At 41.6% G+C, this 26,539-nt stretch overlaps 1 protein-coding gene and 1 long non-coding RNA gene across 2 annotated transcripts; one reads left to right on the top strand and one right to left on the bottom strand.

The window, feature by feature from the left end:
- Nucleotides 1-524: 524 nt before the first annotated feature.
- On the bottom strand, nt 525-13,835 carry LOC121694605. Its single transcript, XR_006025836.1, has 4 exons — nt 13,788-13,835; nt 12,391-12,484; nt 1,747-1,835; nt 525-896 (listed from the first exon to the last, which is right to left on the bottom strand). It is a non-coding gene; the product is annotated as an uncharacterized LOC121694605 (long non-coding RNA).
- On the top strand, nt 12,642-26,130 carry rnf4 (ring finger protein 4). Its single transcript, XM_042074812.1, has 7 exons — nt 12,642-12,791; nt 21,217-21,323; nt 21,514-21,590; nt 22,155-22,167; nt 22,411-22,498; nt 23,047-23,098; nt 25,624-26,130. The coding sequence occupies exons 2-7, from the start codon at nt 21,266-21,268 to the stop codon at nt 25,771-25,773; spliced, it is 438 nt and encodes a 145-aa protein (XP_041930746.1). The 5' UTR covers nt 12,642-12,791; nt 21,217-21,265; the 3' UTR covers nt 25,774-26,130.
- The last annotated feature ends 409 nt before the right edge of the window (nt 26,131-26,539 follow it).

Here is a 26,539-nt window from a genome sequence, read left to right as displayed (position 1 = left end):
CAAAAATATTTCTGGATATGTGCTAAACTCCTTACCTGGTTGTAGCCTAAGTTTTATCCATATGGAGATCTTCAAAGGCTTGCGCTATAATTCCAACCCTGTTTATAAATGAACCTGTCTGTTGCTGACAAGGCCTATCTCAAATTTCCCGTTTAACTCTTCTACATAGAATAGGCTATAATTGCGCAAACATTTCAAATCCCGACTTTAAAACGACAAGGTGTGGACAGGCAAAATAGGCTATTAAGCATAGGCTACAAACAATTTCCAAATCAGTTTCAGTAGCCTATGCTACGAGCTGGCCTAAGATCCGAAGTGGCAGAAGGATAGGTTACATTACAACAGTGAGACAAAATATACACATTTGGACCAAAAGTCCATTTATTTTTTTTTTTTTTTCAAACTGCAGAAATCAAATGATTAGGCTGTTATATAGAGAACGAGAAAAAAAAAACGTTATTAACCGGTTTTGTGGATTTCAGAATAACGTTTCTGTTCCGGAACAGTTGAAGACCATTTTGTTTTCGTTTCCGTTTCCGCTCCTCGTAAAATTCTGTTCGTTTTTGGTTTTCGTTTTCGTTCCTTGAACCGGTTCGGAGCCCTGCTCACACAAATACATATGGACAAGACAACTTTCCTTTACTTAGCTTAGATAAGCGTTGAATCAAGTTCCGCATCTCGTTGCTCTGTCTTCCTTTCCGTCGACCTGCGCTCCGTCGCTGCTTTGTCCAGCCGCAAACCCCTCAGTAGATATAACGCTCCAGTCCACAGTCTCCACAAAATCTCCGCAGAATCTCCGCTGCCAACCCTGCTTTCTCCCGATTTCTCTGCTGCTTTCTCCCGTGTGTCCGTGCCTTCTCAGTCCATTTTTCACCTCCTCTCCTTCGTTGCACCTGCTTTTTATCAGACAGCAGAACAAAACGCCAGGCCCACATAGTCTCACATCTCACCAATGCTGGGCGAAGAGGGTTGTGTCTCAGGTAATCGCAGCTGTCCATAATTACGTGAAGCCCTAACTGTAAAGTGTTAGATAAATGTCCACAGCACTCCGTGCTCACACACAAGCTCAGTCATATCAGGCCAATTGCAATCACTTCACAAATTATAAATTAAAATGCAAACCTCACACGTGAATGAACAAGGCACACTGTACATAAAGCACACAAATGAATTAAGGCATTAAGCTTAAATTGGGTTCACAAATTATGGCACAGCTTAGAATGAAGTTCTACACTTGACACATACTGTATATAGGGGCGTGATATTTAAATACGTTTGTTTTCAGCCGCCACATTTAGCAACACACGTTTCTTACGCTGGAATAGGAGTGATAGAAACGTTTCATGAATCATACCTGAGCCTCGTCATGAAATGATTTCTGCGCTCAGATCTACGCTAGTTTCTACACTTGGTTGATAAATGAGGGCCAATAAGACAATGTTTACATTTAAATATATAGTGAACTGCCTTGTTTAGTGCAGATTTTAAATCCTCTATAAATGTGCACACAGGATTGTGGGTGTGCCAAGCACACAGAGGAAAAATTCCCATTAGCAAAAATCACCAAACCATCGGTCCAAACGAACTTGGGTTCTGACCAAAGGATCTAGTAGGAATGCACCCTAAGACGGAGTCTTGAGTATGCTAGTTATTGTCTGATAGAACTTTAAAAACTATTAAATCATGGTGGTTGGCAGCTCATTGCCTGCAGCATTCCTGTATCTTAAAAATGTGTAGCATACTCACTCGACTTGATAACACGCATTGATAATAAGCTAGTTTTTTTTCATTGTTGACATGGAGGCTCAGGCTGGTGTCCCGGGACCTGATGATCACTAAAAAGCAAAAACAAGTGCGCAAGTTGCAGTTGTGAGGACAGGGAAAGTGCAGGCAGCCACGAGAAGGAGTGATTGGACGTATACAATTAACGTTGCTGATGTCTGGGTTACACAAAGCTACAACAACACAATCATTATGTTTTCTTAAAGACCGACAGTTTCGTTTATAAATAAATAAAAAAAATGCCATAAAGTAGGCTAGGTCAATTAGCTGGTTTACCAAATGACAGACAGTTGAATTTCTGAATAAAAAGAATTTTGGTGCAGTTTTGAAATTCATCTATACATGTAACCACCCCCCCACACTGTCCCGTCCCCCCTCCCCATCCCGAATTTCACCCATTTTCATCTGGTCACCCTACACATAACCTGACTCTCGCCAGATTAATTTTGTTCCGCCTAGCTCCACTCACATCCACCTGGGATCGGTTCCGTTCAGAGTGATTTCGGCACCAGATTGTATGGTAGAGCCAATCAGGACGCAGGGCGGGAGTTTCATAGATGTGACGTGGCGTAGAAGCGACTGTGAGACTGTTCTCAGCATCACGGGTTGGCTTCGATGTGAGTGGTTGAAGTAGCACGTCAATAGATGACGGACAAGTGGCTTATCCAATCATATGAAAGCATTTTTTGATTAGGCCCAGCCTTCTGAAGCACCACTCCAATGGATTGATCCCAGATGGATGAGTGGAGCTAGGCGGAACGAAATTCATCTGGCGAGAGTCAGGTTACCCTACACATGCATCCTTGAAAATTCGGCAAAACGAAGGACTACGGCCTTGGTAGAATTTGGTAGACTTTGATGGATGCTTGACATTGGAACAGTACGTCCGCGGGACATGATAATGTAACATCCTTCAAATGACAGCTTTGAAGGAACCCACCTTGACTTTGAGAAACGTAAGGCTATTTCATACCGCGTTTCTCTGAGGGAGATGAGTGAGACATCGTTGGTCTGTGTCTTACTCATCTCCCTCAGAGAACTGCGGCTACAACCCGGTACAACATGACATTACAGTCTGAAAAGCCTGCATCAAGCAGTGTCTGTAAGCCCCTATAAGCCTGCACACACAGCCTGAATTGGAACACACAGGAAGGCGGCCCAGGACGCTGCTACTGTACACCCAGATTCCACCCACAATCCAATGAGACAGTCTCTGTTTAGAGAGCGCACGTCCCCTGGCCCCAGTTGCAAAGCCCACTAACAGTTGCTCACTGCGCCGGAATGATTGGGTCTTTTCCAAATACACGCACAACGCATGAACGCGACAAAGCGCATGAAGTCTCTCTTACTCCTCCGAAGAGAACAGAAGGGGGCAAAAAGACGAGAGCTGCAGATCTGAGCAGCCATAAGACATAGGCACTTTTGGCATGAATGCAACATTAGGCCGTGAAGTAACCCTGCACTGAACGCATGACGGGTGTGTGGGAAAAGCATGAATCTCACTCACTGTCTTTGCCGGGGGGGCTGTCTTATAGGAAATAATCTTTATTTCTGCTTGCTGTTGGGTTTGAACGGTGCATCACACAGTGCGTTCAGCACCAAGACCAGGTCCCAAGTCGGAAAAATAGGTCTGAACGCCGGACGCAGGCGGCAGACACCCATTAGAAATCTGCATGCAAGAGGGTGCGCTCCAGGGGAGATGCCGTCATAGCCTACATGACAGGCTGAAATGGCTGACAGGTAGACTTTAAGCGTTGAATGAGCCTTACTCTGTTCAAATAGTTCTTATGAACGTGAGGACTGCCGCGATCGAGCACTGGAAAGCATTTGATCGCACCACTTTTCGAATGCTGACCATTTTAAGTCATACAGAGACCTCGTAGAAGGAGCTCTGGCACTCTGAATGGTCGCGATGACAGTATGTGGCAGCCCTGCGGAACTCAGTGTTTCCCTCTCACGAGGAAGGTGCACAGGTTCCATACGCTCGGGTTCAGGTGAAGTAACTCTCCTCCCATCTGAGACAGGAGGTCCGTGCGGTTGGGGAGATGCCAAGGCTCTCCGACCAAAAGCTGGAAAATATCAGCCAGCCATGGCCCGTTCATCCACCACGGGGCGATCAGTATTATGGTGAGACCACCGTCCCTCACCCTTGCCTGTACGTCTGGGACCAGATGAACTAGGGAAATGCATAAAGAAGGACATTCGGCCATGTATGCACTAGCGCATCTGTACCCAATGGTGTGTCCCTGTCCTGAATGGAGAAGAACAGGTTGCAGTGAGTGTTCTCTCTTGATGCAAACAAATCGATCTCCGCTCGTCCGAAGCGGGCCCATACACGCTCTATTATCAATAGGTGAAATCTCCATTCCTGATTGGATTGGGAGGCCCTCGAAAGTCTGTCTGCTGTTATGTTTAGTCGTCCAGGGACATGAGTGGCTCTGAGCGATTTCAAATGAGCGTTCGACTGAGTTAGAATAAGATAGGCAAGATGGTAAAGTCAAAGTGACGGTGTATTGTCTGAGCAAATCAATACAGGTGGTGTGATAGTATTGGGAGAAAATGCTGGAACACTGCCATCAGTTCCAAAACATTTATGTAGTGCTGACCATGAGCCGCTCACAGCCCGGTCCTCTAGTGTGGTGTCCCAGCCAGTCAGTGACGCATCCGTGGTTAACTCTTTGCACACTGCTACCAGCCCCATCGGAACACCCTACTAGAGCAGCGCGTGGTCCTGCCACATTCTCAGTGCTTGCATACATGATGCGGAGACTGGTATCATTTTGTCCCTGTGTACACCCATCTCTGCGCACAGACCCAGTGAGAACACCCATCTCTGCGTGTCTCTCATAAACAGTTGGCCCAGTGGCACTACTGCTATCATCGATGCCATCAAGCCTAGAAGGCGAAGGCAAGTGCGAAATTTCACTCTCCTCCCCAGCTGGAATTGGAGGAGAGGCATTTGTGCTCGCTGAGGCGTGACCGTGGCCCTGAACTAGACAGAGTCTAGGGTGAGGCCCAGAAAGCTTATTGTCTGGGCTGGGATAAGCACGCTTTTCTGGTAGTTTATGAGTAAGCCCAGAGACTCTAGATGTTTGAGGAACAGCTCTGTGTGTATGTCGTCTATGTACCCATAAATCCTTAGACCCTGTTCCCTGAGGGGGGTTATAATGGATTGCATCACCTTTGTGAAAAGACAGGGCGCAGTGGCTAGCTAAATATTATAACCTGGAACTCCAGGGCTCTGCCTTCAAAATAAAAATGCAGGGATTGTGTGGTTTTCTGTGAGGTTTGTAGACTCCCACATGAAAATAAGCGCGCTTCAGATCTAGCTTCGTGAACCAATCCCCCTGTCTCATTGACGCCAGGAGCTGTTTGTGCATCAGCATTTTGAAAGTGTATGGGTGTGTTCGAAACGGTAGACAGCTGCCTACTGCCTCCCTCCCTACATAGAGAGCTGTCTCACTAGACATGACTTTGGATTAAATGCATATTTTAAAAATGAGTGTAGAATCTTTGGTTAACACTACGGTATGACGTTAGCAAAGGCCTGACGTTAAACTAAATTAGCTTATGTAAGCTAGCAGGCTAACGGTATAAATTAGTTTTACAGCCGGCAGATATATCAGACCAGACACTATTAATGGTTACAACAATGGCATAATCAGATAGTAAATTGTTTATTTCTCATCTCTAATCTACAAATCTAAGCAAAATAAGGTCACACAAATGACATTTTAAACGATGTCATCCGCCATGTTTGTTTACCTTTCACAGCTGTTTCAGACGTTGCCGCAAGGGATTATGGGTAGGAGGGAGCATGAAGTGTGCATCGATGCTGCCTCCAAAAATGACCGTTATTTGGGAATTCTAAGATATCTTAAAAGGCAGCAGAATTTTTTTTTTCAGTTTTGAACCGCACTTGCTGCCTTGCTCCCCAGTTAGATATCTTAAAAGGCAGCAACTTTACCCGTTTCGAACACACCCTATATAGCTGGGAAGGAATATGTGAAAAATCATGAAGATTGGGCACTTCTGGATAAGTTTTTGATTTTTGGCAGGGTGTTAGGTATAGGCCTAAGGTTTTAAAAAATCCATGGATACAAGTTGGGGTGGCCCCCCTAGTGGCAGTTATCCATAAAATCCAAAATGGCCCCCGCCGAAAAGAGAAAAGGTTATATCTCAGCTTCCTTTAGTCTTAAATTGTTGTATAATGTATTTTCTCTACTTTGTTTGATACAAGGAATCCAATGTTGATATGTTCTTCTTATTTTAAGTCCATTTAAATCTAGTATCATAGTCATATTTATCTCATAAACTGTCAATATCTCTGAAAAAGTCACATTGAAATATTACTCAGGTCCCTAGACCCATATTTTACCTCCAAGGTATGCTTTTCTTTGTTGATTGGACAGGTCATTATCACTATAGTGTCAAAAATCACATGTTGTGACCAAAAGGACCATTGTTGAGGCCTTAAATAAACACAAATTCAGAACTATGCCACAGTGAAAAGTTACAGTATATTAGGCTTTTCACCATGTTAAGGATCAATATTATAACCTGACCCTAGCCAGATGAATGTTGTTCCGCTTAGCTCCGCCTAGCTTCACTCACATCCATCTGGGACCTCTTCCATTGAGAGTGATTTCTCCAACCAACTTTATGGTTTAGCCAATCAGGACGCAGGGCGGGAGTTTCATAGATGTGACATAGCGTAGAAGCGACTGTGAGTCTGTTATTAGCGTCACGGGTTGGCTTCGATGTGAGTGGTTGAAGTAGCACGTCAATAGATGACGGACAAGTGGCTTATTCAATCATATGCAAGCATTTTTTGATTAGGCCCAGCCTTCTGAAGCAACACTTCAATGGATTGGTTCCAGATGGATGAGTGGAGCTAGGCGGAGCGAAATTCATCTGGCTATTGCCAGGTTATCAATATTATATTTTAGTCAAATAACACAAAATAAACAATTCATACTTAAACCATAGACTTTCTAATTAGGAGACACAGCACTCAAAAAATCCTCCTTAGAAATGCATGAGCTTAGTTTGAAATGGCAATATGGCAGTTGTCTACGCAAATCACACCCCTTCCGCGGCAAAATGTTGACATGTAAATACATTGAGCCAATCATGTGCTGTGTTGTGAATACATTGAGCCAATAATGTGGTGTGTTGTGAAGACATCGTGCCAATCATGTGTTGTGATCTCACCGGTGGAGCAAGATTGGTGTCGTAAAGCCTTGCGCACGCACATTTCTGCCGAAATGGATGCCTGATGAGTGCCCAAAAAGCGTTGCAATATGGCCGCCGAGTGGAGGGACTTTCCTAAAAGGACTCTGCTTAAACATCATGTATTTATTCAAAGATTTTTGGTTTCAGTCTTCATCATTATTAGTACAGCCTCCCTCACACTTGCACAATGTGGTACAGCAAAGTCCAGCTCGGTGGCCTTACAGGCAACCACACAGCCACAGTTGAGGAGGAGTGAGCATCCCTTGCTGGCATCTTCCAGATCTGTCCAATATGGCACCCAGACTTTGGTTCTGTCATTCCATTCTCAACCCCACTCACTGGGGTCTGGAATCTCTGGAGTTTTGGAGAGGGATTGCTTCCAGACAAAAGCTGCAGTGTGCAGGGCACGCTTTCCACGCTGGAATAAGGCATGAAAAACTGCTTCCAGACAAAAGCTGCATGTAGGTGGTGATAGACAGATGCTTTATCCAATCAGCTAACCAGTATTTTCGCCCCTTTTCCAAACATTCTCCAACGGAAAGTTCCCAGATGGATATGCGGAGCAAATGCGAAGCAATCCATCTGGCAGAGTCAGGTTAATCCATCTGGCGGAGTCAGGTTAGTCCCTCTCCAAAACTCCAGAGATTCCAGACCCCAGTGAGTGGGGTTGGGAATGGAATGACAGAACCAAAGTCTGGGTGTCATATTGGACAGATCTGGAAGATGCCAGCAACGGATGTTCACTCCTCCTCAACTGTGGCTGTGTGGTTGCCTGTATGGGCAACTTGTAAGTGCCACTGAGCTGGACTTTGCTGTACTACATTGTGCTTGTATCAAACAAAGTAGAGAAAATACATTATACAACAATTTAAGACTAAAGGAAGCTGAGATATAACCTTTTCTCTTTTTGCTTTTATGGATAACTGCCACTAGGTCCAAAATGGGATGTAAGCCTCCGACTTTTTTGGGGACAACAAAGTACTGTACCTGCTGCAAAACCCTGAATGCACCTTGTTTTGAGAGATTGTTTGCACTGCGTTCTGCTCGAGAAGGGATTCTATCTCTTTTCTCAGCACTTTTTTTGACTTGACCACTGACTGTAGTAGTCCCCGGAAACTTGGGGGCCGTTGAGCAAACTGTGTTTTGTAGCCCTGTTCTATCATAGACAGAACCCAGGGACACCTCACATGCAGGTGCCAGACCGGGAGAAATTCTGCGGGTATTGGCTGAAGTAGATTGAATGGGCTCGAATTAATTTGCCCTCCCCTCATACTCCCCTTTAGTGGTCGAGAAAGGTGTGACACCAGAGGCTTATCACAGAACAACCATGTGGGTGCACTGGTTTTATTTCTACCACAGACAAAGGTTTCGTGTTTATGGGGAAACAAGTGTGTGTTCAATCTAGACCCAAAAGAGGAACCGTGGGACTTAGATAACCTGAGTGAGGGGACACGTGGTTGGCACAAAGCCTTTATTTTGGTCACATACGCATGTGCTTGTGGGACAAACAGTACTGGTGAACTTCCCCAGAGCTATGCGTGGGGAGGTTATGCGTAAGTGTCGGGCAAGGCGTGAGATAGCCGGCCTGATACCTCGCAGGCATGTGCAGGGCTTGCACTCCCGCTATGCCGTTTTTTTCTTTTTCGCCATTGGGCTACGGCATGGTGGTCGTCCAGTGTCAGCTGAAACGTTGGAAGATGTGCCCAAGCGCCCTGCACCGCAGCAGGGGGGTGGCTGTGGCTGAGGCAAGCTGTCGCTGTTGGGACACGTTTGGCCAGCCACTGGTGTGCGTGCCTTGCTGGACGTGGTGAGTGAAAGCGTTGTGCAGCAGCCAAAGTTGTAGCCGACAGAGCGAGTTTACGAGGGAGGAGGTAGCTGAAGGCCTCGTTCTTCTTTTTCTTTGACTCACAGTGAGTCTGCATTCCTGGACTGCAGAACCAAACAGACCGCTCGGGTCCAACGGGGCATCCAGGAAAGCATGCCTATGCATGTCTATCCTTATCCGGGATCTTAGACAGATTGAGCCTAAGATGTCTCTGGGCTACCACAGTCAAACCCATGGCCCTCCCGATAGCCTGGTTGGAGCAGCGGGTGGATCTCATGACGAAATCTCAGCGGATCTCAGCCCACAAGTCCTTCACTGGTTTGCCCTTGTCAATGGCAGTACCAACCTCAGCCTGTAGCTCAGCCACATAGGCGAGGAGCAACGACACAGTGTTCTGACTGAGCATGGGCAGCCTGTCCAAGTACTTTATAGTTCTTCTGCAGTAACTGGGAGGTGAACTTAAGGCTCTGGCATGGTCCTGCGTCACATTTGCGCGTGTCCAAGACGTGCGTCATTTTTGCCGTGGACGTGAAGCATACTCCAATTTCTGCTGTCCTGAATGCGTGTTAAATCGTTAAGGTTAGCGCCTGCGCACTACGGATTAACTCTGATACTCTGCCCCACCAACTGGGGGCGGTACGTCAAGTGAAAGTAGGACACAACCACCAAAGAAGCCTGAAACGCCTGAAGAAAAGAAGAACTTGGGATGTGCGAGCACTGAACGAAGGAAGAGCTGATGAAGGAAAAAGCACCACGAGTACGTTCGCCTGTCTGCTGGGAAGTTTGATAAGCTGGCCCATCGCATCGCTCCATTTATCATCCACCAGAACACACCTGTTGGTATAGCTGAGAGACTAGCTTAGCCTACTTGCATATTAGGCTACTTAGCCTATAGCTATAGCTTAGCCTATAGCTAAGTGACTCGGTGCTGCGAGGGCAGCAATATTGGTGCGATACAAAGTAAAGACATTTTTCTAAACACAGCAGTGTCATGGTAAGAAAGAGTTGTGCGTACAGATGTCCTCAATTAAATTTGTATTGAGTCTTCACACCTGCCTCATACCAAAAAGTATGAACCAAAAACCTGTAAATATGACGTGTCAATAAAAGTTTTGAAGTAACTATTTGTGTTCATAATGTATAATGTCTCACTGTGATAATGGGTGTATTTAGAGCGAGAGGTAGCCTCTTCAATTATTATTATGATAACGCATTATCTGGTGTTGACAGGCGAGTTTCGAGATTTGAGTTCAGCATTGTTCAGGAGTAGGCTAGGTGATAATGATTGCACCTGGGATAGGTAGGCTACATTCCCTTTATTATTATAATCACTATTGATAACGCATTATACGGAACAGGCGAGAATGCATCTCGATCAGCAAGTGTTACTGGGTTTCGCCTGAGCGTTGTAGATAGATACCAAAGATTCTAAAGCTCTGTTCTAGAATCTTTGATAGATACCTTTATATGGCTCTGGGTTTCGCGATTTGATTTCAGCATACGCTCATTTTTAAAAGATGCATTTAATCCGAAGTCATGTCAGCTCTCTATGCAAGGAGTAGGGCTTTCACTTTTTATATCCGTACAATATCCGTGAAATATCCGTAGTCGAACTATAAATAAACTATTCGGTTTTTAGTGCTGTGTAGCGCATTTCTACAGTCTATGATTAGTTTTATTTTATTGTTTGCCATCTCATTCAGTGCTATATGATCCAGGGCTCATGACCAAATCAAGCCAATATAATAGCCAGTAGCCACAATGAGCCCATGCAGCCACCCTGTTTCGACAATCAAAGGTAACGCACAGAACGGCCAGCAGACAGATAATTACGTCCCCAACTCATCTAAAATGTGGTGTCTTGAAATACTTTGGGTTCTACACCATAGATGGTAAAGTGACCGTTAAATATAATGTTAAAGAATGTATCTGTGAATTGTGGCTTTACATCGGTCGAAGTTGACTCCATGTCGTGGTGTCTCACGTAACTCAAAGCCAGGCAAGCTGAGGACAGGCGCTCTGTTCCATCGTCGTTATGGTAACCAAACAAGTCTTCTTCTGTCTAGGTTTGTTTTTAGGTTTAAGTGTTGTTCTTCTATGTGGTCCACCTACTGGAGGGAAGTGTTTACAGCAGTTCCGTTTCACACATGCGCAGTCTACGCGTCACTTTGACGCACGGTCTTAAATTTCGGTCGACTCAAAGACGCGACGCATGCTGTAAAAATTACGCAATTCTCGTCACGCGCTCACCAGTGCCGCGTGCGCGGGACGCAGACGCGGGACCGTACCATAGGCTTTAGGCTGCTTATGTGGCAGCTGGGAGGAAGCTGTCAAGCCCATATAGCATCCGGAGCTAGGTAAGACGCCAGCGACTGTTCGGCCCTGGGACAGTCCAGCAATCCTCTCTCAGCTGTGCCCTCCATCTCTGTTAGTGAGCCGAAACTGGCGATGACCACTCTGTTAGAGAACAGCTTACCCCAGGTCTTCGCCACGTCGTCCAGACTGTCCTGGAAAGGGGGGACCAAAGGTTTGGGTTTGTTCCAGACGTAGATTGGAGAAATTAATGGGAAACTTACTTCCGGAAACTAAGCTCTCTCAGAGAGGCGGGATGGTCACGGGCCTCTTCTCAAATCTCTATTTGCATACGGCCTCTCTCGGTCCTTGGTCTTCCAGCTCGTGCCCTGGAAATCGCTCAAAGCCCAATATCATCGAGGACATCTCATTCATCTAATTGCAACCAGAGGAGGCAAGACCGAGGGGAGAGGTTGAAGGCCCAATACACAAGAGTATCCTACGCAGAAGCGTTTTCAGTCCGAATTGTGCAATCATTGGTCCAAGCTGCCAAGGTAAAAAGTTCTCTCCCACGTCAACTTTCGGTTTCAAACAAGTTCGTAGGGATTTATTTGCGTCAATAAACTAGTAGATAAAAAAGACTGTTATATGCTGGAATTATCATGAACTACCATGCAAACTAAAAAAAAAAAAAAAGTTCATGCCTGTTTTGTTCATGCATTGTATAGTAAGTATTCATGCCTCGAGAACTATCAAACATTACCTCATTATCAAGGTCAATAAGTGGGAAGAGTCCATATTCATATTTTAAGGCTTTGGCAAGCTCATATTCTCTGCAATTTGCGTGTCTGTTTATTCTAGCCTAAGAGGTGATGTGCCGCATCATCAGTAACTGACGTCCCTTAAAGGCACACTATGCAGGTTTTTTTAGCTTAATATGCAAGTTTTTTAGCTTAATTTACCTTCATTTAACAGCTTCAGAGTCATTGGAATGGTTATATGACTTTTTTCGGGTTGAATGGTGGCCGTGTCACTTCCCCCTAGCGCCTGTGATCGGAAAAACCACCCTTGCAGTGTCAGGAAGTATACCGAGTGTAACGAATTGCTTTACTGCATTCAAATACACATACACGCCAGGCACCGGCTAGAAAAAGGTAGCGATGGTTGTTTCTCAGACATTCGTCATGACAGAGCCAGCGAAAAAGAAGCAAAAACCGAGAAAACAGTAAGGAAATTGCCAATACTGCATAGTTTACCTCTAAAAGTGATGCGTGAGTGAGCAGGACATCTCATCTCTCATATCGGTCTCTCCTTCATTCTTCCATCCTCCTATTGTTCCTTCCTCATTTCCTTCACAAAATGAATTAGAAGGAGGGATTAGGACAGGAGGGAGGAAGGGAGGATGGATGGACAAAAAGACAAATGAGAAGAGGCCAGAGTCTGTGTCGAACGAGTCGACCCTCTGATATCCCATTCCCAACGATATTCACACCTCAGTCCAGTAGATGGCGATAATGCAAGTAAGATTGCAAATTGCCAGTAAAACTAGCAGAAGAAGACAGCCAGAAATGGCAGTATTTCTATGTCGATTGGCATTTTCGTATGAATTTGACAGATAGTTGTGCTGAAAACTGGAAACCACTGAAGGGAAAAGGAGGTAAGGGTCTGACAGACGTGATGAGCTTAGTAGCTTTCTGATAGGTCCTTGGGAGGCTGTGTTTTTAAGGTATCTAGCAGCTAAGTTAGTTATCCTAACGTTAGCTGATGGCCATCTTACACCAAACAACTTTGACAAGATTTGGGAAAGATTATTGAAAGATTGTAGTCTTTTAACGAATGCCCTCTTTTAACTAAAGCTTTACTCAAAAGACTCCAATCTTTCAAGAATCTTTCCCAAAAGAAGGTACCGCCGTCTCGCTATCCGGAGAAAATAATCTTTGGTCACCGCTATTTACCGATTTTCGGCGCACATTGACTTCCATTCAACACATGTAAACAAAACGTCAATGTGCTCAAACTAACGCCGATAACTTATTCCAGCAACCATTTCACTTTGGTAACAAACTACATTTTCGTACAACATATATACAGCAAAAACAACAGAATTTGGATCAAGCAATGTGGAGAAATATCGGGAGGAAGAAAATTGCCGAGTGTCCATGAGTCCCGTATAACAGGTCACCTCGGCACCGCTGTCTCGCTATCCGGCAAAAGATTCTTTGGGCGCCGCCATTGGCCGAATACCGGCGCCCATTGACTTACATTGAACACATGTAAACAAAATCTCAATTATGTGCTCAAACTAACGCCGCTGACTTATGACAACAACCATTCCACTTTGATACGAAACTACATTTTTGTACAACATTTATCCAGCAAAAATTACAGAATTTGGATCAAGTAATGTGGAGAAATATCGATATTAAGAAAATTGCCGCTGCGTGACGCCGAGTTAATGGCATTTCCCCTTGTCCATGAGTCAAGTATAACAGGTCACGTCGGTGGCCGTTATCCCTCACATGTCAGAGTAATGACATTCAAAAACGTACCTTTATATTACATTACAATTTATAAAGGAACGAAATGTCAAAAGAATTAAGCAATATGTTAGCTGGATGACACGAATATTAGTAAGGAAAAACAAGATTTTTACCGTAATGTCCAGTGAAATTACATATGTTGTGGCGCTATTGCGCGGCACGGCCAGCAGATGACATCATTGCACTATAGCAACCAGGAACCTAGACACTCGAGATTTTAGGGATGTTGTCAGCCACAACGCACCATCTGAAAATCTGTGAAGTAGACCTACTCCATAGTCACGTGTGCCTGTTCATTCATTCCATGTCAATAGAACAAACCAAATTAGGTCTTGAATTTCCCCTGGGGATCAATAAAGTATCTATCTATCTATCTATCTAGTAATGCAATACTACATTTAATAGCCTAAATTCTGGCGTCGTCAGGTGTGGCAGCCTACTCTTTCTGCTGTTAAAGAATGTGTTTGTGTTGTATGTATGCTGCTGCTGAGACCTTGAATTTCCCCTGGGGATCAATAAAGTATCTATCTATCTATCTACATACAATACATATGTATATATGCATGGATATACTGTATGTGTGTGTGCATATATATATATATATATATATATATATATATATATATATATATATATATATATATATACATATACATACATACATACAGAGAGAGAGAGAGCAATACAGAACAGGTTGTCGATCTGAACTGAAGTTAGTGCTGCATGTAAACACACACTTGTCACGCTACATTTATATATGTATGTATGTAATGTGTGTGCATATATATATATATATATATATATATATATATATATATATATATATATATATATATATACACATACACATACATACATACACATACATACATATATACAGAGAGAGAGAGAGCAATACAGAAGTTTTTGCTGTATGTAAACACACTTGTCACGCTACATTTATATGTGTATTTATGTCGTGTGTGTGTGTGTGCATATATATATACAGAGAGAGAGAGAGCAATACAGAACAGGAACAGGTCGTCGCTTTCACTGAACTGAAGTTATTGCTTGTAAACAGTTAGTGCTGCATGTAAACACACTTGTCACGCATTTATATGTGTATGTATGTATGTAATGTGTGTATGTATGTATGTGTATACAGTGTTTCCCCTAGAATTTTTTCCAGCAGCGGTGCTATTACTTATTTTTTTTTATATATATATCATACCTTCGTGTTTCTTTTGTGGACATTTTCAGCTTTCTTTTACATTATTGGTTAAAAATGATAGAAGAAAAATGAAATGGCACAACCCAGAAAAAGATTATTTACAATTTATTTAAATTTGTCTTAATGGCAAAGGCCACACCCAATCTGCGAGCACTTAATTTTTCTGGGCTTTTCAAAGAACATCTCTAAGGCTCTTTGGTAATTGAATTGAATTGTTGGGGGCCATTAATGCTGACACGCATGCACGTAGCCAGATGCTCTCCTTGTAGTCTATTTCTCAGTCCCAAAACAACAAACCCACGTATAAAAAAGTAAATACTCACTTTTCTTCTACATCACTCCCACAGTTACCATACAACTCACTCACAATTAACTCGAAAAGGACCTAGGCTACTTGATTGAAGTGCGACCGTTCGTCTCACCGTCAAGAGAACGCTGAAGTTATGAGAACACGTCTTTCTGATAAGAGAATGTAGGCTCCTATGTCTAATGCCGCAAACGTAGAAAAGGTCTGTTTGTGATAGCCTATTATAGCTAAGTGGACAGAATTTAGGCTATACGTATATGCCAACATATGCTCATATTTCCTTTAACTATCAGAAAGTTTAAACAGGCCTAGACTGTGTTCGCCTAGCTTTCCCATGCAAACATTACATGTAGCCCTACGCTAACGTTACAAGTCTAGGCTACAATTAACGTTAAGACCATACACCTTGTAGCACATTGGTTTACTCTATTGCATTACTTACGTTTTAATAATTTGTCGTTGAATGTTGATGGAGGCTCATCTTTGGGAAATCAGCTCTCTGGATAAAATTGTCAACCGGAGCAAGAGTTCTCAGAGTTGACGACACCGGACGTAAATCCAATCAGCAGAAAGAACCGCATCACAACAGTAGGCTAAATCGCAACAAACTTTTTTCCCCCCATGTTAAATTCATTTCGGTAATCATGAATTGGTTTCTTTTATTTGATGTAGGCTAGGAGAGGAGGATGCATGTTTCACATTAGTGTCAATGTGTCAAAGCAGGCTTTGGATCAGAGGAATTGCTCAAGCTTAACATATGGCATAGGCTACAAGCGAATTCACGGCATACAAACAGCTTCGTGATGAAATATAACTAATATAATTTTTTATTGTCACCAGGCCTATAAGTAGGCTATTTATTGTGTAACCTACAAGTGAACGATGACACCATAGGCTACACTGTGGCGGAGCAAGACCCCATCAGTCGGATAGCTAAACAATGTAACCGTGTTCAGAATGTAGGCTAGCCATATGGGCTGCAGACTTGTCTTTGGGCTTGTAATCACCTGACACATCATGCCGCATATGTCCTGAATAATGAGAGGCTAAGTGCGGATTTGATGCACTTAACTTACTCAAGACTTTCAGAAAACAATTTCGAGATGACGTTGGCCGTTGTGCTTTTACAGTGTGTTAAGTGGATCTCGTGATATTATGTTGCAGCGGCGCTGAAAATCCAGCGGCGGCGCTGCGCCGCTGTTAAATACACTGTAGGGGAAACACTGGTATATATGTATGTATGTGTATATATATATATATATATATATATATATATATATATACACATACATACATACATACATACATACATACATACACACACACACACATTACATACATACATATATATATATATATATATATATATATATATATATATATATATATATATATATATATATATATATATATATATATATATATACAGAGAGAGAGAGGGCAATACAGAAGAGTTTTTGCTGTATGTAAGCACACTTGTCACGCTACATTTATATAAATGCACAAATAGGCTGTCACCAGACATAATTTCACTGCATTTCTTACTTCCAGTAACTATATGCATGTGACAATAAACTTCCTTGTATCCTTGTAACAGCTGTGCTGCTACAACCTTGTTACTCTTTGATACAGTGGAATAAACCTATTAAGTGTACCAGTTAATTACTTACATGTACATATGACATGTATGTTGTGTCTTCGATGTCTTGGAACAGGTCTACTAATTCGCTACATCAACTTATTGCTCTTTGATACAGTGGCATAGGTACTAAGTACTTGGTCAATTCCATGGAAAATTACGTTTTTTCTAACATCCATAACGCCAATAAAATGTGATGGTATGGTATGATGTGAATGATTACATGAAATTTGAGCAATTGCTATTTTTGGCTGAAGAATGTACATGAGAAAAAATGCACAAAAAATGAATAGTAACATTCACATCATACAAATGCCAAGGCATTTCACTGGCGTTATGGATGTGACAAAAAGTCAATTTTCTGTGGAATTGCCCACTTACAATTACATATTACATTACATGTTGTGTAATTGGTGTCTTGGAACATGTCTGCCATTACCCTACATACTGTAGTACATGTATCAACTGTGTTATTTATTACTCTTTTGATACAGTGGAATAAACCCATTCAAATAAAGTGTACCAGTTAAGTACTTACATGTACATATTATATCCTGTCAATGATGTCATGCATCCTGTAATTGATGTGTTGAAACATGTCTGCTGTTACACCACACAGTACATGTGAATTAGTAGACCTGTTCCAAGACATCGAAGACACAACATGTCATATGTACATGTAAGTAATTAATTGGTGCACTTAATAGGTTTATTCCACTGTATCAACGAGTAACAAGGTTGTAGCAGCACAGCTGTTACATGTACACTGAAGACAATGAGGCCTTGACTGGAGCTAAGAATGATTTGTATATCAAATCTTTCATGACCAGATTTACCCCATCCAGCAGGTCTCAGGTCAGCTCTTTGCCTCTGATGAAAATGTAGGCAAATTGGCAACGTTTTGTAAAAGCACTCAGTATTACAATGTAACAACTATAGCCTATGTAGGTACCCACAAATACATAATGCAAGTACAATGATAGTACAGTACCTGATAGTACATGTTGTTACACAGGTTGTACCACTGTACCTAATTAGGTAGGTACACTGTACCAGCGACACATTAAAATAAAGTGTTGCCAATGTATTTCCCCAGTAGTGGACAATAAAAACTTGTTGAACAGGTGTGCTGAGCTTTGTTTTTGGCTCTTCAAAGTGTTGTAAGTAAGGTGGTGTAAGCAGCCTATAGGCAGGTGGTGAGACAGGTCAAGAAATATGGTGCAGTGAAACACTATACAGTTGATTTTCAGAAGGTGGTTTAGAGTAGTATAAATGAAATATAAATATGTGCACTGTATTACCTTTATAAGAGCAGAATAAATATGGCTATGAATAACAATGTCAGTTGATATTATTTTAAATGTTGGTGACACTACATTAATAAGGAGAATACCATTAATAAACAATAATGTGAATGCAATATCAATGGGCAATAAATGCAAATCAACAAATACTATAACATACAAACAATGACTCAGAACAGCCTAAGTGCATGGTGAACAAATATGTCTTTACACCCCTGTTGACAGGTGCATGCAAAAACACAGAAAGCAGACAAGGATTTTGTTTTTATAACACATGTAATAAGCAATGAACATTTGAAGATGTATTGTTTTGTTCTTCTAACATCAATAGTAGTTGTTCAGAGGTTGTAACATAATGATAAATACATGCTGCCTGTCACATTATGAATATATACCCCGTCTTGTCTTGCACATCAGAAGCAGCAGCACTATGCTATTACATCGTTCACCGTAGGGACTAGTATGAGGGAGACTGAGTTGCCAATCTCTCTTAACAGGTCCTGCATCATATCTACAAATATCTGTTCTGCTCTGCACAAACATAAGCAGGGTCTGATTTAGTGTGGCAGAGTGCTGATTGACAATAACATGGTTCCCTGCTGTGTTTGGTGGATTCCCATTGATGTTTGTGCATTCTCTTTGACTGTACATTTTATGTGTGGCATCTCATTCCTCAGTTGTCTAACATGTTTTCTGATGGCCACTGATTGCATTAGCAGCTGAAAGACCAACTTGTAACAAGGTCCCAATTGTGGATACACCCATTAACAGTCCTTGCGACCAATGACATCTGGATCAACTACAAACTTTTGATTGATTTTCAACAATGAACAATTAGTTCAGTGTAATATGTTCAGCTCTCTCCCCCATCTTAATAAGTCAACATTATATGATATGACCCTATTTTTACATTATAGCCTACATATGTTATAGCCTAACCCTTATCTATAGGTGACTGATGAGATTCATGTTAGCATATATTCATTGGCGCCACAATTAATATTGGAGCTATTTCACTGTCGCAGACCCAGACGTGCTTGGTAGCCTAGTAGTCATAGGCCAACATGAGACTTAAGCCCCTGTGTCGTCATGATTAGCCTATGTTCTTACTGTTGTTATTATCTGTAGGACATATTGTCTGTGGAGCACAATTGTAGGCTAGGCCTATATTTGATTTTCAGTAAGCTTATATATCAATGATAAAGCTTCTTTACTTTTTTGGTGTAATTATTTCGTTTTTTTTTATCTTTATCTATGTAGGCTACATTACATTATTATTTTGTTAATACATGGAATAAATCACCACAAACACACGCGACTGTAGCCTATTGGCTTCTTCTGTAGCCTACCCGGCTTGCGCAGCGTGGCTAACAACGCCCCTAAAACAAGTGTAACCGTCGGCTCCTCGAGGCTTATTACTTAAAGGGGTGGTTCAGGATTTTGGACATAGGACCTCATTTCCAAGTAAGCAAGTGTGATATTTATCAGTGGAGACCGTTTTCAACACGTTTCATCCAGTCGTTCTAATTGCAGAGTTCGCAGGTGCTAGACTAGCGCAAGTCAACGGTATGTGCTAGCCTGCCACTAAAAACAGTCTTACCTACTGCAAAGGACACTCGAGGTATCACACTTGCTTACTTGGAAATGAGGTCCTATGTCCAAAATCCTGAACCACCCCTTTAAACGAAGTTACAGCAGCTATTAGGCCCGAGGTGCAGTGAAATGGCGTCATCTGGTGGTCATACAATTCACTCGCTATTAGACCCGAAGTGCAGGAGAAGTGGATATTCAACCACGCCATCCTTCAGGTCGCAGCGAAACGTATGTGTACTTTATGTGCTGTGTCATGCTGCCATCTAGTGGTTGTGGAATATTTAACACCCATTATAGTTCTGGGAATAGATGTGCCCTCGAATAAATGTTATTTGGGTAATCCATCTGATAAATTGTGTTTTTCTTTTTATACTTTGTAACTTTATAAATTAAAGTGTATCATGAAGGTACCTTTTTCAATGTCATTACTCTGACATTCGACATTAGTCGACCATAAATTTGGGCAATGGGCACATTGTTAGGGGTTGACACTCTGCATAAGATTTCTCCACATTACTTGATCCAAATTCTGTGATTTTTGTTGTATAAATGTTGTACAATTATGTAGTTTCGTATCAAAGTGGAATGGTTGTTGTCATAAGTCAGCGGCGTTAGTTTGAGCACATAATTGACGTTTTGTTTACATGTGTTCAATGTAAGTCAATGGGAGCCGGAAATCCATAAATAGCGGCGCCCAAAGAATCTTTTGCTGGATAGCATGACGGCGGTCACCTCGGCGGCCGTTATGCTTACTTGTTAGAGTTATTATTACATTCAAAGACATACCTTCATATTACATCAGAATTTATAAAGGAACGAGGTTTAAAAAGAAAAACACAATATATCAGATGGATTATACGAATAATTAGTTAAAAAAAACAAGATTTCTACCGTAATTTCCTGTTACATTAAATATTTCATGGCGCTATTGCGCTGCACGGCCACCAGATGACGCCATTTTACTGCTTACTATTACATTATAAAAAATGCCCGAAGTGCAATAAAATGCCGCCATCTGGTGGCCTGAAATATGTAATGTAGCCCATTATGCCTGGTTGTTGACATTAGCACGCTATAACGTTACAACTTGCCAAGTACTTGTACTAGTGCAAGTGGATAACATCATGCAAATGCTAACATTGCTACTAGATCATTAACACTGATTGTTTGCTTATTCAGTCCCAATGGATTGTGAAACGTATTTCCCAAGACCCAGAGGAGAAAACATCGGTTACATTTAAAGTCGTAAACTTAGAAAAAACATACAGAAACTAAACACTCTGTGATAAACTTAATTATTAGCTATCCAGCTATGAACCAGTGGTTTCAACCAGTGCTGCTGTGGTGATGGCAAATACAAGCAGAGATGTCAGGCAAGCCTACAAACATGACAGAAGTAGAATTCTAAAGAACCCTAACCCTAGCACTGAATAATTGTGTGTGTGTGCGTGTACGCGTGCGTGCGTGTGCTTCTCTTATTTTCCGACAGATAACAAAAACACAGACGATAGAAGGAAAGGAGAAACAACATTACCATCATGACGTCACTGGAACATACAGAGACAATTGACATTATTGATAGTGACAGAACTGACAGTGAGTAAGGTGTTTCATTTGGCTATTGTCCATTGTAAAGGTGTGTTTAGCTTCAGTGTCTTCAAGAGAGGAGAAAGTTACAACTTTTTCTTCTGTACTGTCATGAAAGGTCCCATAGACTGTTCCTGTTAGTGTCTGTATTAGGAGGTTGATGGAAATGATTACAGTGGAAAATTATACTTTTGTGCAGGCGAAGATGTCGTGGATCTTACAAGTGAAGTAACAGAAACATCTGTGGTTGACTTGACAAACAATGATTCAGTTGTGGTGAGTTTGGGGAATTATACTGTCATGTGCAACCCATATTTTAATCTCTTAGTGTTCTTACCACTTTTTTCTGTTTGTATCTTTTTTCAATTGTTCCCAATGAGGGGAGAGCATATGCGCCTGCCTAGCTAAGTGTCTTTAATGGGTTTTCTGCTCCTTTTTGTGTTGCCTCTCCGAGCGCCTTTTAGTTGAAAATATCTCAACTCTTGGAACTTTTAGAAAGGCTCTGAAAACGCCACAATGGGCTACTGGAAGTCTATCATAACTGGAATAATGATGGACCAAACTCCATAGATAGCCGAAATGTCATTTGTTTTGCTTTTTTGTCATGGGTTTTTTAGAAGTTTCAGAGAAAGACACTGTACAGTCAAAAATGCTGTTGTAACCAAAAAGTATGTGTCTACCTACACTCTGCAATTTACATTTTTGATTGCATGCTGGGTTGTAGCACCTTTCTGCCAGGAAAAAAACCTTTACATGGACACAGGGCCTTAAGGTTTAGTGGACACTGTCTAACATGGTTCTCTTTTGCTCTTTTATATTTTGTAACACCATCTGAGGCAGTTGGTAGATGAAGGTAATGTACAACCTATTAATTGTTACTACATCATTGCGTCATGTAACCTCACAATTTGCTGCCCTTTGAATTTGTTTTATTGTTTAGGTTTTCATTTCATTCATTGATTAGGTTTGTCATTTGGCTCATTAAGCATACTGTCCGGCAACATGCAGTTGTGTGTCATAGTGATTCATACTAATTGTCACTTAATAATCATAAATGAATTATTAATGTTAATCTGATTCTCTGCTCATTTGTCAGGTCCACATAACCATAGCGATACAGATGATTCCCCATGTGCCCTCAGGCCCAGAGTGTTGTCCTCTCCCCATAGGAACACCAGCACCAGGTACAGTAGCATGCCAGATGGATGGGTTGATGGGTAATATATCAGGAATGGCCAAAAGGCAGATGCAGTAGTGCAAAATTCATGTATTTAAACTGCAGGTCTTTTGTATTTAACTGTTTAATTTAATTGATTGTTACATTTTCCATAGAGACACTGGCCAAAGCATGTCAAATGATGCTTCAAGGCAATATAGATTTTCGTAGTTGTAATAATGTTTTTCTTATTGGTCAGATGGCTTTTTAATCTGAAATATTGCATTACCATTTTGAATCTATTATGTGGTTCCTGTAAAGGTTGTTGATTGTAGGCCTAATAAAACACAGTGCATCACTAACATTCTGTTGGACCCTTAACGCAAAATGATGTTTCTTCCTTGCACTAATACAATGATAGATAACAGAAAGAAACACACATTCTTGCTTTCAGAACATGTGGCCAATAGGATGCTTGCATCCTATTGCTCTATGAGTAATGAAGAAAAAAGGGCCGTCATTCATACATCATTTGTTTTAAAGGGCAACAGATCTGAAATTATATTTTGTTCACAGGTCTAAACCTGGTGTAGTAAGCTGTCCAATTTGCTTTGATACATATCCTGAGGTAAGGATCCCTGTTTCATCTTTATCTGCTAAAGACAGCCATGGCTTTGAAGTATCAGGTTTTGTAAAATGTCATGCTAACATTTGATATTTGGGCCGTACTGTAGTTCAACATGGATTTGAATCATTACATTTATTTCGAGAAACATAGTAAGCTACTTACAGCATAAATTATATCTTGCAATAAGTGTTTAAAGGGTAACTAAAACGAAAGAGGTAACAGATGTGTTATTGGTAGTGATGCACGTGTCGGAGGTTTTTATGACCCGCACCCGCCCAACCTGTTTTGAAGATCCAATTCGCCCCGCCAGACCCAAGAAAATATGCATTAAACATTTACCCGAACTTGATCCGACCCACAAATTGCTATTTTTAATGAGAAGTAACGTTGTTACTTCCATATCATGGAGTAGCAGTGACAATGTTTCCTTGTTTTAAAAGACGTTCATGTATGCTGTCAATATCACATGTTACCCCGTTATCACATGTTACTCCGCTGCTCATCCAGCTACACTGGCTACCTATGGCGGCCCGCATCAAATTCAAGGCTCTAACGCTTGCCTACAAAGTAGTCTCCGGTTCTGCTCCCACCTACTTGAATGCCCTCATACAGACATATGTTACCTCTAGACCGCTGCGCTCCTCAGACGAACGACGTCTAGCTCTACCACCAGTACACTCAGGCCAATCCAAACTTTTCTCATCTGTTGTTCTTCGTTGGTGGAACACACTGCCAGTTCCTACAAGGGCAGGGACATCCCTCTCCATTTTCAAAAAAACTCCTGAAGACCCAGCTCTTTAGAGAACATCTCCTCTCATAGCAACACTTACAACAAGTCTTGCTGATCCTAGCACTCACCAGCCGTCTTAAACTGACACGTAACTGTTAAAAACAGCACTCACTGATGCACTTATTCTGACTGTACTGACTGTAAAATTGTTGAGAATTGCTCTAAAACGTAAACTGTTTACCATGTTGTTAGTCGCTTTGGCTAAAAAAAGCGTCAGCCAAATGTAATGTAATATAGCCTTGTCTAAAACAGGGTATGTTATATTAAACTGCGTATTACAATGGGAAACTCCTCTCCCTCTCACACACACATGTACTGTATGCGTGTGCACACACACAAACACATGCCTATCCTTCACATTTCTTTCCTCTCGTACAGTTAATTTGAGCGAAGTATTTGCCGATATTATCTCTTCTTTTCTTGCTGACCATCAAAAATCTGATCAAAAGGTTACAGGCTACCACTAAGAGAAAACACTCATGAAACTCAAGCCCATATAAATAAGACGACTGGGATGACTTTGGCTGCACAATATTCTGCGTGTGTGTGTGTGTGTGTGTGGCAGATATGGCCTCCCATGAACGGAATTATATGAATCTTGGCATGCATTCAAAGAGTGTCATAATGATCCTACACTTCAAATTTCGCGCAGCTTTGAACATGTCAACCAAAGATACCTGCGATTACAACCCCTCGTTTTTGCTTTTTCATTTTTAGCTAGGTGGCGCTATACCTCAAATGAGTGGATATGGAATGGGTTGACAATAGGGGTGTCACGATATACCGGTTTCATGATAAGCGTGATAATTAAAACATGAGAATCATGGAAATAACGCACCCATGATATTATCGTGCAGCAAAACGATGGCATTTTGAAATGAACGGGCTTGTTACTCTCGTGGTTTCTCTCTCTTCCTCACTTGCTCCCTACAAAGTCACACACACAAACCTGATGTCGTAGCAACGCCAAACTTTAATATTGTAACTTGCCAGACGTGACGTGATGGAGAATGCAGCGGATAGAACAGCATGTATCCTACAGTCCGTCTCTGCTGCTCTGCCCTGCAGTAGGACATTCACTCTCCAGTGTGGGAATTCTTTGGGCTGCGCAACAAAAATTGATATCAGGAGATTGTGTCTAATTCTATTAGTCTAATAACTAACTAGCCTACCCACAAGCAAAAGGCTGTGAAACACCATAAACAGCCCAGTTTACACGAAAAGCCTATAGCAACACAAAAAATTTGAAGGTCATGTTAAAAGTTTGCTTGTAGAAAAATAAGTAGGCTTAAAAACGTACCTCTGCATAGTGATATTTCTGAGCTCAAAAAGGCAACAGAAGTATCACTGCAATTGCTTTGCTAGTGTGGCGGTCATAATAATTGACATTCTTAACCACATCACAATAAGAAATTCAACCAAGCAGTGGTATAAAAGCTGGTTAAGGAATAGTCTCAATAGGCTCTAGACCAGTGGTTCTCAATATGGGGGTCCAGTGGTTCTCAATATGGGGGTCCAGTGGTTCTCAATATGGGCTTTAGCTAAGCATCAGCAAATTGCCAGTAGTAATATAGCAGTCCTTGTGGACTAACAATTTTATGCAATGTGATAATATAGTCCTCTGTGGTTGGGTTGTTCTATTACCTGTGCATTGTAGTTTATTGTCAGGAATTGATGGATAAAAATGTGTTTGACCTTCCCTGTGTACTTTTGTTTGTTTTGTTTCTATTCACAGATCTTGCACAGCGGCAGAGTAATGGTGTCCACTCTGTGTGGTCATACGTTTTGTAGTCAGTGTCTGCGTGACTCCCTTGCCCATGCACACACCTGTCCAACTTGTAGAAAAAAGCTCACACACAGACAGTACCACCCCATCTACATTTGATAATGAGCACATGTAGTAACTTTGAAAATGTTAGTTGAAGTCTGTTCTGTAGATAGTGTATTCACGTTTAGTCCTGGTGCACTATTAAGAACATCATTGTATCTTAACCCTTGATGAAGGGCTGAGTGCATATTGTGCACTTTGTTTGGACTTTTACTTTCTCAATGTTGGAAAGATCTTTATGTGAATTATACTTTCCCTACTTTCCCTAATTGTTGCAGTAACATTTTGTTACATTTGGATGTACATGCTTTTTTGTTTATGTATGTGTTTTGTCTGCATTTTACCTTGATTGAATAAATAAACAATTTGAATGCCTACATTTCCCTCGGGATAAATAAAGTATTTATCAATCTATCTAAATTGCTGTACTTGTTGATATCATATAGTGCAATATATGATGTATAAAAATGAATTGCTCTTATCACTCAAATGCCCCATTCAGACAGGCTTTGTCCACCATTTCATGAGTATTTATTTAATGTACTACCTGTGTCCTGTCTGAATGCTACGTACACATTAATGCCATAAATATGTGGGCAGAGGATGTGGATTACCAGGGGAAACATTATATGTTGGTGAAATCAAATAGGTAAACAATACATATTATGTCATCATTATAATATTTGTATAATGTATAGATGGATTATAATCATGACTTTTTCACATGCTGGTGCCCAGATGCCTAACAGTAGATGGTGCTACAGGCCAATGGGAAGAGAGAAATAAGTATGAAAGGATTGGCCATCATCAGTAGCCTTCCTTA

The sequence above is a fragment of the Alosa sapidissima genome, chromosome 20, assembly GCF_018492685.1.
Source record: "Alosa sapidissima isolate fAloSap1 chromosome 20, fAloSap1.pri, whole genome shotgun sequence".
NCBI classification, from domain to species: Eukaryota; Metazoa; Chordata; class Actinopteri; order Clupeiformes; family Clupeidae; genus Alosa; species Alosa sapidissima.
The sequence above is the reverse complement of the archived record's forward strand: the minus strand, read 5'-3'. Positions and strand labels throughout refer to the sequence as shown.

What these genes read in the sequence shown, in the direction of transcription:
- rnf4 (XM_042074812.1), top strand. Translation starts at nt 21,266, where the DNA reads ATGACGTCACTGGAACATACAGAGACAATTGACATTATTGATAGTGAC. An exon ending in TGATAGTGACAGAACTGACA is followed by an intron (nt 21,324 to 21,513) that starts GTGAGTAAGGTG and finishes ACTTTTGTGCAG; the next exon opens with GCGAAGATGTCGTGGATCTT. An exon ending in CATAGGAACACCAGCACCAG is followed by an intron (nt 22,499 to 23,046) that starts GTACAGTAGCAT and finishes TTTTGTTCACAG; the next exon opens with GTCTAAACCTGGTGTAGTAA.